Source organism: Oncorhynchus keta, chromosome 10, assembly GCF_023373465.1.
Source record: "Oncorhynchus keta strain PuntledgeMale-10-30-2019 chromosome 10, Oket_V2, whole genome shotgun sequence".
NCBI lineage: Eukaryota > Metazoa > Chordata > Actinopteri > Salmoniformes > Salmonidae > Oncorhynchus > Oncorhynchus keta.
The window spans coordinates 18,637,172-18,654,101 of record NC_068430.1 but is presented as its reverse complement, the minus strand read 5'-3'; the positions used below and the strand labels follow the sequence as shown (position 1 = coordinate 18,654,101).

The 16,930-nt window shown below is 42.6% G+C and overlaps 1 protein-coding gene across 3 annotated transcripts in view; it reads left to right on the top strand.

Annotated features, from left to right (window-relative positions):
- LOC118389632 (contactin-4-like) overlaps positions 1–16,930 on the top strand; it is a 229,512-nt gene that overhangs the window by 68,967 nt on the left and 143,615 nt on the right. For all 3 annotated transcript variants that reach the window (XM_052526622.1, XM_052526620.1, XM_052526621.1), the window contains exon 3: positions 1,410–1,542. In XM_052526622.1, coding sequence (XP_052382582.1) covers positions 1,410–1,542 — 133 coding nt within the window. The remainder of the gene's footprint in view (positions 1–1,409; positions 1,543–16,930) is intronic.

Below are 16,930 nucleotides of genomic sequence, written 5' to 3'. Positions count from 1 at the left end.
GTTTTTCATTTTTTCCTCAGGGGAGGTACCTTAGAGAAGATCCCAAACACGTAACAACAAAATAATGTGTTCATTAACAATGCAAAGTTCTCGGGAAAACACAGTTCATCTTTCCCCAAAAAATATCTGAATGACTGCTCACAGGATATCTGAAGCATGTCATTGAACAAATTGTGCAATTTGAGAGGGTAGCACAAAAGCTACGGTCACAAACACAGGAAATCATTCCACCCGTAAGGTATTTTGGCTGTTATTGTTTATTTAAACATTGCATTGAATAATGCAAATTGTCGTGTTTTGAGTGGTTTTGTTATGTACTGCACAATGTAGCATCGATACACCCTGCTGCTGAAAAGCTTTTCTATTCCGGACACAAAATAAGTGGCCTGGTTCTCCATTGTACATGGCAATATACACCCCTACCGCATGCCAATAAGAACACTGACCTTTGATGTTTTAAACAATTCAGGAATCTGCCATTAGTATATTTTAGCCAAGTTAGCCACAGGCAGGTGTTAAATACATTCTGATTTTGTTTGTTGTTTCAAAATGACTCCACAGGCAATCCACAGTCATATCTTGAAGTATCTTGTTACAGTATGTCTGCTGCTTACTGCAGCCTATAGTGAAAATGGCTGGACATTGGAAGGGTAATGTGGTGTATAACCCTTGAATCACATCTAATCACATTGGCTGCGTTTAGACGGGCAGCCAAATTCAGATTTTTTCTTCACTAATTGGTCTTTTGACCAATCAGATCAGCTCTGATGTGAAATGTGATTGGTCAAACAACCAGTTTGTGTAAAAGAGATCACAATTGGGCTGCCTGTGTAAACGCAGCCATTCTCGGCCAAAGGTAAGAATAGTTGCAAATGCAGTCACTTATTCTTTATCCCATGGCTTTAATGACACTAAAGGCTGTGTGAAGTCATGCACATTGGATTCCCAGCTGCCCATGGAGTAATGGAGATTTCCATTCTGTGTGTCATTTTAGTGAGAGAATACAAACCACAGCCAAGGAAGGCTAACTGCACAACTAAATGCTTAAACGTCAACAGGGACACAACTACTCCAATAGCACTCTTGGAAAATAGGACTCAAGTTGACAAAAGGCAAATGAAAATGTGTCCCCGACTGTTGTTCGGTATAAATCAGTAGCTATCCTATTACTGCCTAAATAGCTTTTGAAGACACGTCTCACCTCCAATAACTCTTTTCTCTGCCACGGTGCTGTGACAGGCAGAATTCATTTATATGTTTTGTCTGCTTGGGGTTTGGCCCTCTAATGGTTTTACCAGGGCTGGCCTGTTTTCTGCCTCTGACTAATTGTCTGTTTTTCAAGCAGGTTTGATGTCTGAGTCTGCGTGTAAGCTGAGTGTTGTTTTGTCCTGACTGTGTGTCCCCTATAGAGAGCAGTGTCCTGCAGAGACCAGTGTTCACCAAGCAGCCTGGCAGCATTGTGTTTCCTGTTGACTCCCAGGAAAACAACAGAGACGTGGTGTTCAGCTGTGAGGCCCAGGGAAGCCCATCTCCCCTTTATCGGTGAGTATACACTGAGTGTAAGAAACATTAGGAACACCTTCCAAATAATGAGTTGCACCCCCTTTTTGCCATCAGCCTTAATTTGAGAAGGCGTTCCACAGTGATGCTTGCCCATGTTGACTCCAATGCTTCCCACAGTTGAGTTAAGTTGGCTGGATTTCCTTTGGGTGGTGGACCATTCCTGATACACATGGGAAACTGTTCTTGAGTGTGAACAATACAGCAGCGTTGCAGTTCTTGACACTCAAACTGGTGCGCTTGGCACCTACTACCATACCCAGTTCAAATGCACTTAAATCTTTTTTCTTGCCCATTCGCACTCTAAATGGCATACAATCCATGTCTCAAGGCTTAAAAATCATTCTTTAACCTTTTTCCTCCCCTTCATCTACACTGATTGAAGAGCATTTAACAATTGACAATAAGGGATCATAGCTTTCACCTGGATTCAAATCAAAGGTTTTTGGTCACAGGCGCTGAATACAACAGGTGTAGACTTTACATTGAAATGCTTACTTACGAGCCCATTCCCAACAGTGCAGAGTTAAAAAGTGACAGCTATTTGATAAATAAAAACGGAAATAGTAACACAATAAAAACAATAATGAGGCTATATACAAGGAGTACCAGTATGTGCAGGGGTACGAGGTAGTTGAGGTGATTGAGGTAATATAGTATGTACGTGTGGGTAGGGGTAAAAGTGAGGCAATCAGGATATATAATAAACAGAATAGCAGCAGCGTATGTGAAGTGTGTGTGTGTGTGTGTGTGTGTGTGTGTGTGTGTGTGTGTGTGTGTGTGTGTGTGTGTGTGTGTGTGTGTGTGTGTGTGTGTGTGTGTGTGTGTGTGTGTGTGTGTGTGTGTGTGTGTGTGTATGTGTGTGTGTGTGTGTGTATGTGTGTGTATGTATGTGTGTATGTGTGTGTATGTATGTGTGTGTGTTGGAGTGTCAGTGTAGTATGTGTGAGTCTAGTGAGTGTGCATAGAGCCGGTGCAAGGGATTCAGTGCAAAACAATTAAGATAAATAGAGAGGGTCAATGTAAATTGTCTGGGTAGCCATTTGATTAACTGTTCAGCAATCTTGTGGCTTGTGTTTAGAATATTTTTACGTGCGTTTTGGTCACAGACTTGGCACTCTGTTACCGCCTGACGTGCGGTGGCAGAGAGAACAGTCTACGACTTGGGTGGCTGGAGTCTGACAATTTCTAGGGCATTCTTCAGACAACGCCTGGTATAGAGGTCCTGGAGATAAGGGAGTTTGGACCCAGTGATGTACTGGGTCATACGCACTATCCTCTGTAGCACCTTGCAGTCAGATGCCGAGCAGTTGCCATACCAAACGGTGATGCAACCAGTCAATATGCTCTCAATGGTACAGCTGTAGAACATTTTGAGGATCTGTGGGCCCATGACACATCTTTTCAGCCTAATGAGGAGGAAGAGGTGTTGTTGTGTCCTCTTCATGATTGTGTTTGTGTGTTTGGACCATGATAGGTCCTTAGAGTGCTGTGGACACCAAGGAACTTGAAGCTCTCGACCCACTCTACTTCAGCCACGTCGATGTGAATGGGGCATGTTCAGCCCTTCGTTTCCTGTAGTCCACAATAAGGTTCTTTGTCTTGCCCACGTTGAGGAAGAGGTTGTTGTCCTGGCACCACACTTCCATGTCTCTGGCCTACCACTGTCATGTCGTATGCAAATTTAATAAAGGTGTTGGAGTCGTGTGCGGCCACGCAATCATGGGGGAACAGGGAGCACAGGAGGGGACTGAGCACGCCCCCCTGAGGGGCCCCCCTGTTGAGGTTCAGTGTGGCGGAAGTGTTGTTGCCTACCCTCACCAGCTGGGGGCGGACCGTCAGGAAGTCCAGGATCCAGTTGCAGAGGGAGGTGTTGTCCCAGGGTCTTTGGCTCAGGGATAAGCTTGTAAGGCACTATGGTGTCGAACGCTGAGTTGTCGTAAATGAACAGCATTCTCACGTAGGTGTACCTTTTTTCCAGGTGGGAAAGGGCAGTGTGGAGTGCAATCTGTGGATCTGTTGCGGTATGCAAATTGTAGTGGGTCGAGGGTTTCGGGGATGATGGTGTTGATGTGAGCCATGACCAGCCTTTCAAAGCATTTCATGGCTTCAGGGGTGAATGCAACAGGACAGTAGTCATTTAGACAGGTTACCAGGTTATCTTGGAATTCTCAAGCACAGGGACAATGATGTTTTGCTTGAAACATTACAGTCCGGGTCAGAGAGCGATTGAAAATGTCCGTGAAGACAATTGCCAAATGGTTTGCACATGCTCTGAGTACGTGTCCTGGTAATCATACACACATCGGCTACGGAGAGCGTGATCATACAGACGTCCAGAAGAGCTGGTCCTCTCACGCATGGTTCAATGTTGCTTGCCTCGAAGCGACAATAGAAGGCATTTAGGTCACTTGGTAGGCTCACTTCACTGGGCAGCTCTCGTCTGGGTTTCCCTTTGTAATCCATGATAGTTTGCAAGCCCTGCCACATCCGACGAGCATCAGAGCCGCTGAAGTAGGATTAAATCTTAGTCCTGTATTGACGCTTTTCCTGTTTGATGGTGTAGTGGGATTTGTTATAAGCGTCCGGATTAATGTCCTGCTCCTTGAAAGTGGCAGCTTTAGCCTTTAGCTCAATGCGGATGTTGCCTGTCATCCATGGCTTCTGGTTGGGATATGTATACATGGTCCCTGTGGGGACAACGTCATTGATGCATTTATTAATGAATCCAGTAACTGATGTGCTAAACTCCTCAATGCCATCGGATGAATCCCGGAACATATTCCAGTCTGTGCTAGTGTTAGCAGTTGATGTTACTCTTCAATACCACAGACCCCAAAGCAAATCAAGGGGAGGAAATAGGTTTATTCTTATTCAAAGAGGACGAATCATGCGGGGACGTAGATGTTCATGCTCCCCTGTCCTCAGTGATTCTCTCCTGAGGTTCTCTCCTGTGGTTCTCTCCACCGAACAATGGGACAGGTTGTAGTTTTTTTACCCAGCCCTAGCCTGTGGTTGACCAATTATAATTCCTTACAATAAAACTGGGCCAATGGCCAAAAAACAAGTATTCAATTTCTGATTGGACCAATGATAGCTATAAGTTAAGGACTGACATTCCTAACAGATGTTGAACTGAAAAGCAACTATTTTAATTTAGAATTCCCTATTGACCGTTAGTACTCTTGATCTCTCATCCTCTGCATTGTGTATTCATCTTCAAAATATTCTTACACTAGCGAACAGTCTTGTAGGTTAGTATCCACTTCATTGTACCACTTCCGTATTGAGCGCGTCACTGGTACATCCTATTTGAGTTATTCGCTTGTAAGCAGGAATTAAGAGGATAGAGTTATGGTCCGAATGCCAAATGGGGGGCGGGGGAGAGCTTTTTATGCGTCTCTGTCTGTGGAATATCAGAGAAAAAGGATGTATTTACCCTGACTTATTTGATATTAATGGTTAACAATTAATATTTAACTAATATTAAGACATGTCTGTCCTGCTAGTATCTGTGTTTTTATGGTCTCCACTCTAGTTCTCTGCAGCTAATCTGGGCATAAGGTCACCAGAGATGGCTTAAGCTGACAAATGAGTTAAAGACTGCATTACATAGACAAGAATGCATTTTACTACGGACAGCTTAGGAGTTTATAACAATCTCTGGGTCTCAGAATCATCCTTGCAACTGGGAAACTAAGCCAAGGTGGGGTTAAGACAACAACCTCGTGCAGATAAGAACAGGATGTGGCTTATGATGCTCCTTAGTCTGCATGGGAGGGGTTGAACCAACCATGACTGAGCATTGTTAGTGTCAGATATATATAGTACTCCGCATTTGTGTCAAGGTTAGGTTTCTCGGTCTAACACTCAAGGGTGTGGGGTCAACCAGCCTTATTATTGCAATAATTAATCGATATTGAATAAAGATGATTGTTTGAAGAAATGGCAAAGTGAAATGAGAGAGAATGGATTTCAGATTTCCTGCAGTAAAATCACTGGCCACTGGGAGCGCCACCTCTGGAGGAGCATTTACTTGTTTGCTTATGGCCCTATACAGCTCGTTGAGTGAGGTCTTAGTGCCAGCATCGGTTTGTGGTGGTGAAGACAGCTATAAAAAAAATAGTAAATAGTGTGGTCTACAGCTTATCGTGTGGTATTCAAACTCAGGTAAGCAGAACCTTGAGACTTCCTTAATATTAGAGATTGCGCACCAGCTATAGTTAATAAAGAGACCCACACCACCAAATCAAATGTATTTATATAGCCCTTACATCAGATGATATCTCAAAGTGCTGTACTAAAACCCCAAACAGCAAGCAATGCAGGTGTAGAAGCACGGTGGCTAGGAAAAACTCCCTAGAAAGGCCAAAACCTAGGAAGAAACCTAGAGAGGAACCAGGCTATGAGGGGTAGTACTCTTCTGACTGTGTGGAGTGGAGATTATAACAGAACATGGCCAATATGTTCAAATGTTCATAAATGACCAGCATGGTCAAATAATAATAATCACAGTAGTTGTCGAGGGTGCAGCAAGTCAGCACCTCAGGAGTAAATGTCAGTTGGATTTTCATAGCCGATCATTAAGAGTATCTCTACCGCTCCTGCTGTCTAGAGAGTTGAAAACAGCAGGTTTGGGACGGGTAGCACTTCCGGTGAACAGGTCAGGGTTCCACAGGCAGTAGAAACTGGAAACTGGAGCAGCAGCACGGCCAGGTGGACTGGCGACAGCAAGGAGTCATCATGCCAGGTAGTCCTGAGGCATGGTCCTGGGGCTCAGGTCCTCTAAGAGAGAGAAAGAGAGAATTAGAGAGAGCATACTTAAATTCACACAGGACACGTACTCCAGATATAACAAACTGACCCTAGCCCCCCGACACAAACTACTGCAGCACAAATACTGGAGGCATCAGGAGACACTGTGGCCCCATCCGATGATGCCCCCGGACAGGGCCAAACAGACAGGATATAACCCCACCCAGGGATATCTTCAACCACCAACTTACCATCCTGAGGTAAGGCAGAGTATAGCCCACAAGGGGGGGGCAACCCAGACAGGAAGATCACGTCAGTGACTCAACCCACTCAAGTGACGCACCCCTCCTAGAGACGGCATGGAAGAGCACCAGTAAGCCAGTGACTCAGCCCCTGTAATAGGGTTGGAGGCAGAGAATCCCAGTGGAGAGAGGGGAATGGCCAGGCAGAGACAGCAAGGGCGGTTCGTTGCTCCAGAGCCTTTCCGTTCACCTTCACACTCCTGGGCCAGACTACACTCAATCATATGACCCACTGAACAAATGAGTCTTCAGTAAAGACATAAAGGTTGAGACAGAGTCTGCATCTCTCACATGGGTAGGCAGACCATTCCATAAAAATGGAGCTCTATAAGAGAAAGCCCTGCCTCCAGCTGTTTGCTTAGAAATTCTAGGGACAATTCGGAGGCCTGCGTCTTGTGACCGTAGCGTACGTATGTACAGCAGGACCAAATTGGAAAGATAGGCGCAAGCTCATGTAATGCTTTAAAACCTTGAAATCAGCCCTTGCCTTAACAGGAAGCCAGTGTAGGGAGGCTAGCACTGGAGTAATATGATCACATTTTTTGTTGCTAGTCAGGATTCTAGCAGCCGTATTTAGCACTAACTGAAATGTATTTAGTGCTTTATCTGGTTAGACGGAAAGTAGAGCATTGCAGTAGTCTAACCTAGAAGTAACAAAAGCATGGATTAACTTTTCTGCATCATTTACGTAGATGGAAAAAGCTGTCCTTGAAACAGTCTTGATATGTTCGTCAAAAGAGAGATCAGGGTCCAGAGTAACTCCGAGGTCCTTCACAGTTTTATTTGATACTGTACAACCATCAAGATTAATTGTCAGATTCAACAGAAGATCTCTTTGTTTCTTGGGACCTAGAACAAGCATCTCTGTTTTGTCCCAGTTTAAAAGTAGAAGGTTTGCAGCCATCCACTTCCTTATGTCTGAAACACAGGCTTCTAGCGAGGGCAATTTTGGAGCTTCACCATGTTTCATTGAAATGTACAGCTGTGTGTTATCTGCATAGCAGTGAAAGTTAACATTATGTTTTCGAATGACATCCCCAAGAGGTAAAATATATAGTGAAAACAATAGTGGTCCTAAAACAGAACCTTAAGGAACAGTTGATTTGTCAGAGGACAAACCATTCAGAGAAAAACTGACATTGTTCAGACAGATAAAATCTAATCCAGGCCAGAACTTGTCCGTGTGGAACCAATTTGGGTTTCCAATCTCTCCGAATTAGAGTGGTGATCGATGATATCAAAAGCAACACTAAGGTCTAGGAGCATGAGGACAGATGCTCAGATGCTAAAAGGTAATTTACCACCTTCATAAGTGCAGTCTCAGTGCTATGATGGGGTCTAAAACCAGACTGAAGCATTTCGTATATACATTGTTAGTCTTCATGAAGGCAGTGAGTTGCTGCGCAACAGCTTTTCTATTAGAGAGGAATGGAAAATTTGATATAGGCCTATAGGTTTTTAGATTTTCTAGGTCAAGGTTTGGCTTTTTCAAGAGAGGCTTTATTACTGCCCCACCACCCCTGATCTTACCGGACTATGACACTCTGTCCTGTCAATGCATAGAAAAACCAATTAGACCAACTAGAAGCATAGTATAGTTCTTAATGTTGATAAGGTGGTCTCGAACGGAGCTTGTCCAGTTTATTTTCCAGCGATTGCACATTCGACAATAGAACAGCGGGTAGAGGCCTCTATTGCGCCATCTTCGCCTTCTATTGAAATCTCATTGGAATTATGGATTCATTAAGGATAAAAACATTAATTCTACTCAAAATATAGTATGGAACATTATATTTCCTATTTTGGGAAATTCAAAGTGTGGATCTGGTTATGCGTTATATGGTTCACACGTATTGTGAAGACAGAGGCCCAAAGAGAGTGGTCGTATCTTAATACCCATACTACATACTTAAACTGCATAACTGCATACTATTTACTCATCGTCACATTCTATTTAGCCCGTACTGTTTAGTAAAAAGTATGCAGTATGTCACGGCCGCAACGCAGTAGTGTGAAGCAAGGCCGAGTGCAGGTGGATTTTTATAGGTCTACTCAGGCTGGTTATAGGCAGACTATCACATTCGACCTATACTGTAGTAGACCATATAGCCCATCAATCCTATTTAAAAAGCCCTGAAGACCGAAACAGATAATTTGGTTCCATTTTAACATAGTTAGTGAAACCAGTACTGTAACTCATATATAAATTAAAACAAATAGCCTAGTACACACACCAAAACTTTTCAAATGTTCAAATCAAAAGGTTATTGCGCAGAAAAACTGACAGTTTGGGTACATTGCAAATTTATAATAAACTAAAGCGCTGATCATTTGGGAACGAGATCAGAATGACTGCTAGGGCTTGATCCATACATTAAATAATTGAGTAGGTAGTCTAGCCTAAAACAATCCGCTCAAATCAAAAGGCCTGATTAACATGACATCAGTAACGCAGCCACATCCCGAGTACTGGTACCGACACAATCAGAAATCAAAATATGGTTTAGTATTTAGTTTAAAAGCTCTGATGAAGGCCAAGAGGACAAGAAACACTTTTCAGTGAGAAAACATGTTAAAAAAATATGTAAAAACTGTTTTCAAAGATTTAGCCAGCTATGCAATACTCATGATCATTGTAAGGAGAAAAAAAAAAAATACTTAAATCAAAACAAATCTGATTGTCACATACACGTGATTAGCAGATGTTATTGCAGGTGTAGCCAAATGCTTGTGCTCTAGCTCCGACAGTGCAGTAATATCTAACTAGTAATCTCGAACAAATTACACAATATACATAAATCTAAGTAGCAATGAATTAAGACTATATACATATATGGTCGAGCGATGTCAGAGCAGAAGAATAGTAGAATAGTATAGAATACAGTATATTCATATGAGATGAGTAATGACAGATATGTAAACATTATTAAGTGACTAAGATACCTTAGAATAGTAAAGAATACATATGAGATTAGTAATGCAAGATGTGTAAACATTATTAATAAGTGACTAAAATACTGTGGAATAGTATATAATACAGTTTATACATAGGAGAACGGTAATGCCAGATATGTAAACATTATTAGTGCCTAGTGTTCCATTCCTTAAAGTGGCCATTGAGAGTCTGATGGCCTTGAGATAGAAGCTGATTTTTAGTCTCTCGGTCCAAGCTTTGATGTATCTGTACTGACCTCACCTTCTGGATGATACCAGGGTGAACAGGCAGTGGCTCGGGTGGTTGATTTCCTTGATCTTTTTAACCTTCCTGTGACATTGGGTGCTGTAGGTATCCTGGAGCGCGGGTAGTTTGCCCCCGGTAATGCAGACCACAACACCCTCTGGAGAGCCTTGCAGGTGGTGCAGTTGCCGTTACCAAGCGGGGATACTGCCCGACAGGATGCTTTCAGTTGTGCATCTGTAAAAGTTTGAAGTTGGACAAGCAAATTTCTTTAGCCTCCTGAGGTTGAAGAGTCTTTTTTGCACCTTCTTCACCACACTTACAGTGACCTTGCGAAAGTATTCGGCCCCCTTGAACTTTGCGACCTTTTGCCACACTTCAGGCTTCAAACATAAAGATATAAAACTATTTTTTTGTGAAGAATCAACAAGTGGGACACAATCATGAAGTGGAACGACATTTATTGGATGTTTCAAACTTTAACAAATCAAAAACTGAAAAATTGGGCGTGCAAAATTATTCAGCCCCTTTACTTTCAGTGCAGAAAACTCTCCAGAAGTTCAGTGAGGATCTCTGAATGATCCAATGTTGACCTAAATGACTAATGATGATAAATACAATCCACCTGTGTGTAATCAAGTCTCCGTATAAATGCACCTGCACTGTGATAGTCTCAGAGGTCCGTTAAAAGCGCAGAGAGCATCATGAAGAACAAGGAACACACCAGGCAGGTCCGAGATACTGTTGTGAAGAAGTTTAAAGCCGGATTTGGATACAAAAAGATTTCCCCAGCTTTAAACATCCCAAGGAGCACTGTGCAAGCGATAATATTGAAATGGAAGGAGTATCAGACCACTACAAGTCTACCAAGACCTGGCCGTCCCTCTAAACTTTCAGCTCATACAAGGAGAAGACTGATCAGAGATGCAGCCAAGAGGCCCATGATCACTCTGGATGAACTGCAGAGATCTACAGCTGAGGTGGGAGACTCTGTCCATAGGACAACAATCAGTCGTATATTGCACAAATCTGGCCTTTATGGAAGAAAGCCATTTCTTAAAGATATCCATAAAAAGTGTTGTTTAAAGTTTGCCACAAGCCACCTGGGAGGCACACCAAACATGTGGAAGGTGCTCTGGTCAGATGAAACCAAAATTGAACTTTTTGGCAACAATGCAAAACGTTATGTTTGGCGTAAAAGCAACACAGCTCATCACCATGAACACACCATCCCCACTGTCAAACATGGTGGTGGCAGCATCATGGTTTGGGCCTGCTTTTCTTCAGCAGGGACAGGGAAGATGGTTAAAATTGATGGGAAGATGGATGGAGCCAAATACAGGACCATTCTGGAAGAATGGAGTCTGCAAAAGACCTGAGACTGGGATGGAGATTTGTCTTCCAACAAGACAATGATCCAAAACATAAAGCAAAATCTACAATGGAATGGTTCAAAAATAAACATATCCAGGTGTTAGAATGGCCGAGTCAAAGTCCAGACATGAATCCAATCGAGAATCTGTGGAAAGAACTGAAAACTGCTGTTCAAATGCTCTCCATCCAACCTCACTGAGCTCGAGCTGTTTTGCAAGGAGGAATGGGAAAAAATGTCAGTCTCTCGATGTGCAAAACTGATAGACATACCCCAAGCGACTTACAGCTGTAATCGCAGCAAAAGGTGGCGCTACAAAGTATTAACTTAAGGGGGCTGAATAATTTTGCACGCCCAATTTTTCAGTTTTTGATTTGTTAAGAAAAGTTTGAAATATCCAATAAAATGTCGTTCCACTTCATGATTGTGTCCCACTTGTTGTTGATTCTTCACAAAAAAATACAGTTTTATATCTTCATGTTTGAAGCCTGAAATGTGGCAAAAGGTCGCAAAGTTCAAGGGGGCCGAATACTTTCGCAAGGCACTGTATCTGTGTGTGTGGTCCATTTAAGTTTGTCGGTTCTCCACTGCAGTCCCGTCAATGTAGTTAGGGGTGTGCACCCTCTGCTGTTTCCTGAAGTCCACAATCATCTCCTATGTTTTGTTGACGTTGAGTGAGAGATGGTTTTCCAGGCACCACACTCCCAGAGCCTTCACCTCCTCTCTGTAGGCTGTCTCGTCATCATTGCTAATCATGCTTAGTACTATTGTGTCATCTGCAAATTGATGATTGAGTTGGAGGCGTGCTTGGCCATGCAGTCATGGGTGAACAGGGAGTATAGGATGGGGCTGAGCATGCACCCTTGTGTGGCCCCAGTGTTGAGGATCAGTGGAGTGGAGGTTATGTTTCCTACCTTCAACACCTGGGGGTGGCCCGTAAGGAATTCTAGGACCCAGTTGCACAGGATGGGTTCAGACCCAGGGCCTCAAGCCCAATGAGGAGCTTTTAGGGTACGATGGTGTTGAATGCTAAGCTATAGTCAATGAACAGCATTACATACATACTGTATTATTTTCACAGGCTACCCAGAACATATCCCAGTCCACGTGAACAAAACAATCCTGAAGCGTGGATTCCGATTGGTCTGACCTGCATTGAGTAGTTTTTAGCACGGGTACTTCTTGTTTGAGTTTCTGCCTATAGGATGGGAGGAGCAAGATGGAGTCGTGGTCAGATTTGCCGAAAGGAGGGCAGGGAAGGGCCTCGATATTGATATGTTGATAGAACTTTGGCAGCCTTGTCCTCAAATTTGCTTTGTTAACCTTTAGTGACGCCCAGCCAGTGAACGGGACCGTTATCATCATCTGACACTAATTAGCATAACACAATGGACATAAATCTTCCTAGACAATCTTCCTATTCATGAAAATTCCCCAAGGTGTCTACAACATTGTGACGTAGTTCTCCGCCTTTATGTTGAAGAATACCCATAAGTGGCTACATTGTGTAAGTGGTCACCTGATGGCTCAGTGATTCTCGCGTAAAATACAGGAGGTAGCCATTTTTCCAAATCGGTCCTACTGAAAAAACAATTGTCCCGGTGGATATATTATCGAATAGATATTTGAAAAACACCTTGACGATTGATTATAAACAACGTTTGCCATGTTTCTGCCGATATTATAGAGCCAACGACGGCATTGTCGTGACCTACATTTCCGGTCGATTTCTCAGCCAAACGTGAAGAACAAATGGAGCTATTTCGCCTACAAAAAGCATATATTTGGAAAAAAGGAACATTGGCTATCTAACTGAGAGTCTTGTGAGTGAAAACATTCGAAGCTCATCAAAGGTAAACGATTTAATTTGATTGCTTTTCTGATTTGTGACCAAGTTACCTGCTGCGAGTTGGACATAATGCTATGCTAGGCTATCAAACACAAATGCTTGTCTTGCTTTGGCTGTAAAGCATATTTTGAAAATCTGAGATGACAGGGTGATTAACAAAAGGCTAAGCAGTGTCTCAATATATTTCACTTGTGATTTTCATGAATAGGAATATTTTCTAGTAATATTTATGTCCGTTGCGTTATGCGAATTAGTGTCAGTCGATGATTACGCTCCCGGATCCGGGATGGGGTGTCACTAGAGGTTAAAATCTCCAGCTACAATAAATGCAGCCTCATGATATTTGGTTTCCAGTTTGCATGAAGTCCAGTGAAGCTCTGAGGGCCGTCGTGGTATCGGCTTGAGGGGGGATGTAAACGGCTGGGGCAATGCCGTAGAATTTTCTTGGGAGATAATATGGTCGGCATTTAATTGTGAGGTATTCTAGGTCAGTTGAACAAAAGGACTTCCTATATGTTCCAAGAATTACACCATGAGTCATTAAACATGAAATACACCCCCCGCCCTTCTGCTTCCCGGAGCGATATATATTCCTGTCTGCGAGATGTACTGACAATCCTGCTGGATTTACCAACTCCGACAGAGTATCTCGAGAGAGAGCCATGTTTCCATGAAACAGTTTGTTCCAGGCCCTGATGTCTCTCTGGAAAGAAATCCTTGCTCTAAGCTCATCAACTTTGTCATCCAAAGACTGAACATTAGCAAGTAATATACTCGGACCGGTGGTTGGTATGCGCGCCTCCTAAGTCTAGCCAATAGGCCTCCTCGATTGCCTCTCCTTCCGGCGATGTTTTGGGTCGGCCTCTGGAATACATTAAATTGCTCTGGGAAGAGTGAACAAAGGATCTCCTCCAGGGAAGTCATATTCCTAGTCGATGTGCTGGTAGTTCTGGTGAGTTACCGCAGCTATAATATCCAATTGTTCTTCCTGGCTGTATGTAATGACACAAAACATTTCCTGAGCTAATAATGTAAAAAAATAAAAAATAAAAAAAAGTACATAAAAAATAAATTCTGCAAAGTTTCCCAAGAGCTCGTCCCGATGCTCCCATCTCAGTCATCGCCTTGTTATCCTACATTTCCACACCACCGCAGAAGCTTCGGGCATCTTCCCAATTAAGTAGTGTATATTTGTTGTTGGCTACTTGAAGAAAACTAGGGCCTATCATTCTCAGCCCACCTCTTCCAATGCATTGTGGAAAAGTGTGCATCAAATTCTACTAGATCAGTGGTTCCTTCAAACATTCAACCTCCAGCTGTGTACCCCCTCTAGCAACAAGGTCAGCGCACTCAAACATTTTTTTTTCTCCCATCATTGTAAGTCTCCACACACACACTATACAATACATTTATTAAACGTAAGTATGAGTTGTCGTCACAACCCGGCTCGTGAGAAGTGACAAAGAACTCTTATAGGACGAGGGCACAAATAATAATATTATAATAAGCAATAATTTTGCTCTTTATTTTACCATCTTACATATAAAACCGTTCATTATTTGAAAATTGTGAATAACTAACCACAGGTTAATGAGAAGAGTGTGCTTGAAAGGATGCATGTAACTCTGCAATGTTGGCTTGTATTTTTTATATTTTTTATGTACCTTTATTTAACTAGGCAAGTCAGTTATGAACAGATTCTTATTTTCAATGACAGCCTAGGAACAGTGAGTTAACTGCCTGTTCAGGGGCAGAACGACAGATTTGTACCTTGTCAGCTCGGGGATTTGAACTTGCGGTTACTTCTTTCCGGTTACTAGCCCAACGCTCTAACCACTAGGCTACCTTTCCATTCCATATTGGGGAGAGTCTCAGTCTTAAATCATTTTCCACACAGTCTATGCCTGCATTTAGTTTCCATGCTAGTGGGGGCCGAGAATCACCTCTCACATATGTACGTGGTTGCAAAGGGTGTCAGTGTCTTAACAGTGTGATTTGCCAAGGCAGGATACTCGGAGCGCAGCCCAATTCAGAAATCTGGCAGTGGCTTCGTTCAGATATCGGTAAGTGGACTGGAGGCAGGGCATAAAAGGGATAACAAATCAAGTTGTTTGTGTCGTCCGTTTTGGGAAAGTACCTGCGTACTTGCACACCCAACTCATTGAGGTGCTTCGCTATATCACATTTGACATTGTCCGTAAGCTTGATTTCATTTTCAGACACAGAAGAGCTCCAACTTCTTAACTTCTTGCTCCTACCTGACACGCAGGCGTCCCATCTAGACAATCTGGAAATGCAAATGCGCTACGCTAAATGCTAATAGTACTAGTTAAAACTCAAACGTTCATTAAAATACACATGCAGGGTATTGAATTAAAGCTACACTCGTTGTGAATCCAGGCAACAAGTCAGATTTTTTAAATGCTTTTCGGCGAAAGCATGAGAAGCTATTATCTGATAGCTTGTAACACCCCAAAAGACCCGCAGGGGACGTAAACAAAATAATTAGCATAGTCGTCGCTACACAAACCGCACAAATAAAATATAAAACATTCATTACCTTTGACCATCTTCTTTGTTGGCACTCCTAGATGTCCCATAATCACTATTGGGTCTTTTTTTAATTAAATCGGTCCATATATAGCCTAGATATCGATCTATGAAGACTGTGTGATAAACGGAAAAAATAGCGTCTTATAACGTAACGTAATTTTTTAAAATTAAAAATTTCGACGATAAACTTTCACAAAACACTTCGAAATACTTTTGTAATGCAACTTTAGGTATTAGTAAACGTTAATAAGCGATCAAATTGATCACGAGGCGAAGTATATTCTTTAGCTGTCCGTCTGGAAATAATGTCGGGTAAATCTCAACCAAAATATCCGGTCAGAGACTTGAACAAATGGCTTGTCTCTTCTTTGTTTGACCAAGAAACAAAGCCTAGGCAAATGACAAGACTGTTGACATCGTGTGGAAGCTGTAGGTATTGCAACCTCAGCCCCATTTATTGTGGTTCGCCTTTATCAATGGGTTGAAGTGGCGGATGGATATATATTTCCATTTTCAGTGATCAGATTTTCCTGCGCTTTTCGATGAAACGCACGTTCTGTTATAGTCACAGCCGTGACTTAACCAGTTTTATAAACATCTGAGTGTTTTCTATCCACACATACTAATCATATGCATATACTATATTCCTGGCATGAGCAGCAGGGCACTGAAATGTTGCGCGATTTTTAACAGAATGTTCGAAAAAGTAGGGGGTAGGAGTAACAGGTTAATCATAGCCTCAATTTTGTCCCGCACATTGAATATAGTTGCGGAGAGTCCCTCTAATCCTAGATTCAGATAATTCAGGCGATTAAAAACATCACCCAGAAAGGCCAGTTGTGTGAGTAACTTGTCATCATGCAAGCAGTCAGACAAGTGAAATTGATGGTCAGTAAAGAAAACCTTAAGCTCGCCTCTCAATTTAAAAACATGTCAATACTTTCCCCTTGATAACCAGCACACTTCTGTATGTTGTAAAAGCGTTACATGGTCACTGCCCAGATCATTTGCAGTGCAGAAAATACACGAGTTCAGGGTCCTTGCTTTGTCAAAGTTAACCATTTTCACTGTAGTATCCAAAATGTATTTCAAGTTGTCAGGCATTCCCTTGGCAGCAAGAGCCTCTCGGTGGACGCTGCAGTGTGCCCAAGTGACATCGGGAGAAACTGCTTGCGCACACGTTACCACTCCACTATGTCTCTCTGTTATGGCTTTTACGCCATCAGTACAGATACCAACACATCTTGACCACCAAAGTCTGTTTGATGTCACAAAGCTGTCTGGTACTTCAAAAATATCCTCGCCTGTTGTTCTGGTTTCCAGTGGTTTGCACAAGAGGATGACTTCCTTAATTGACTCCC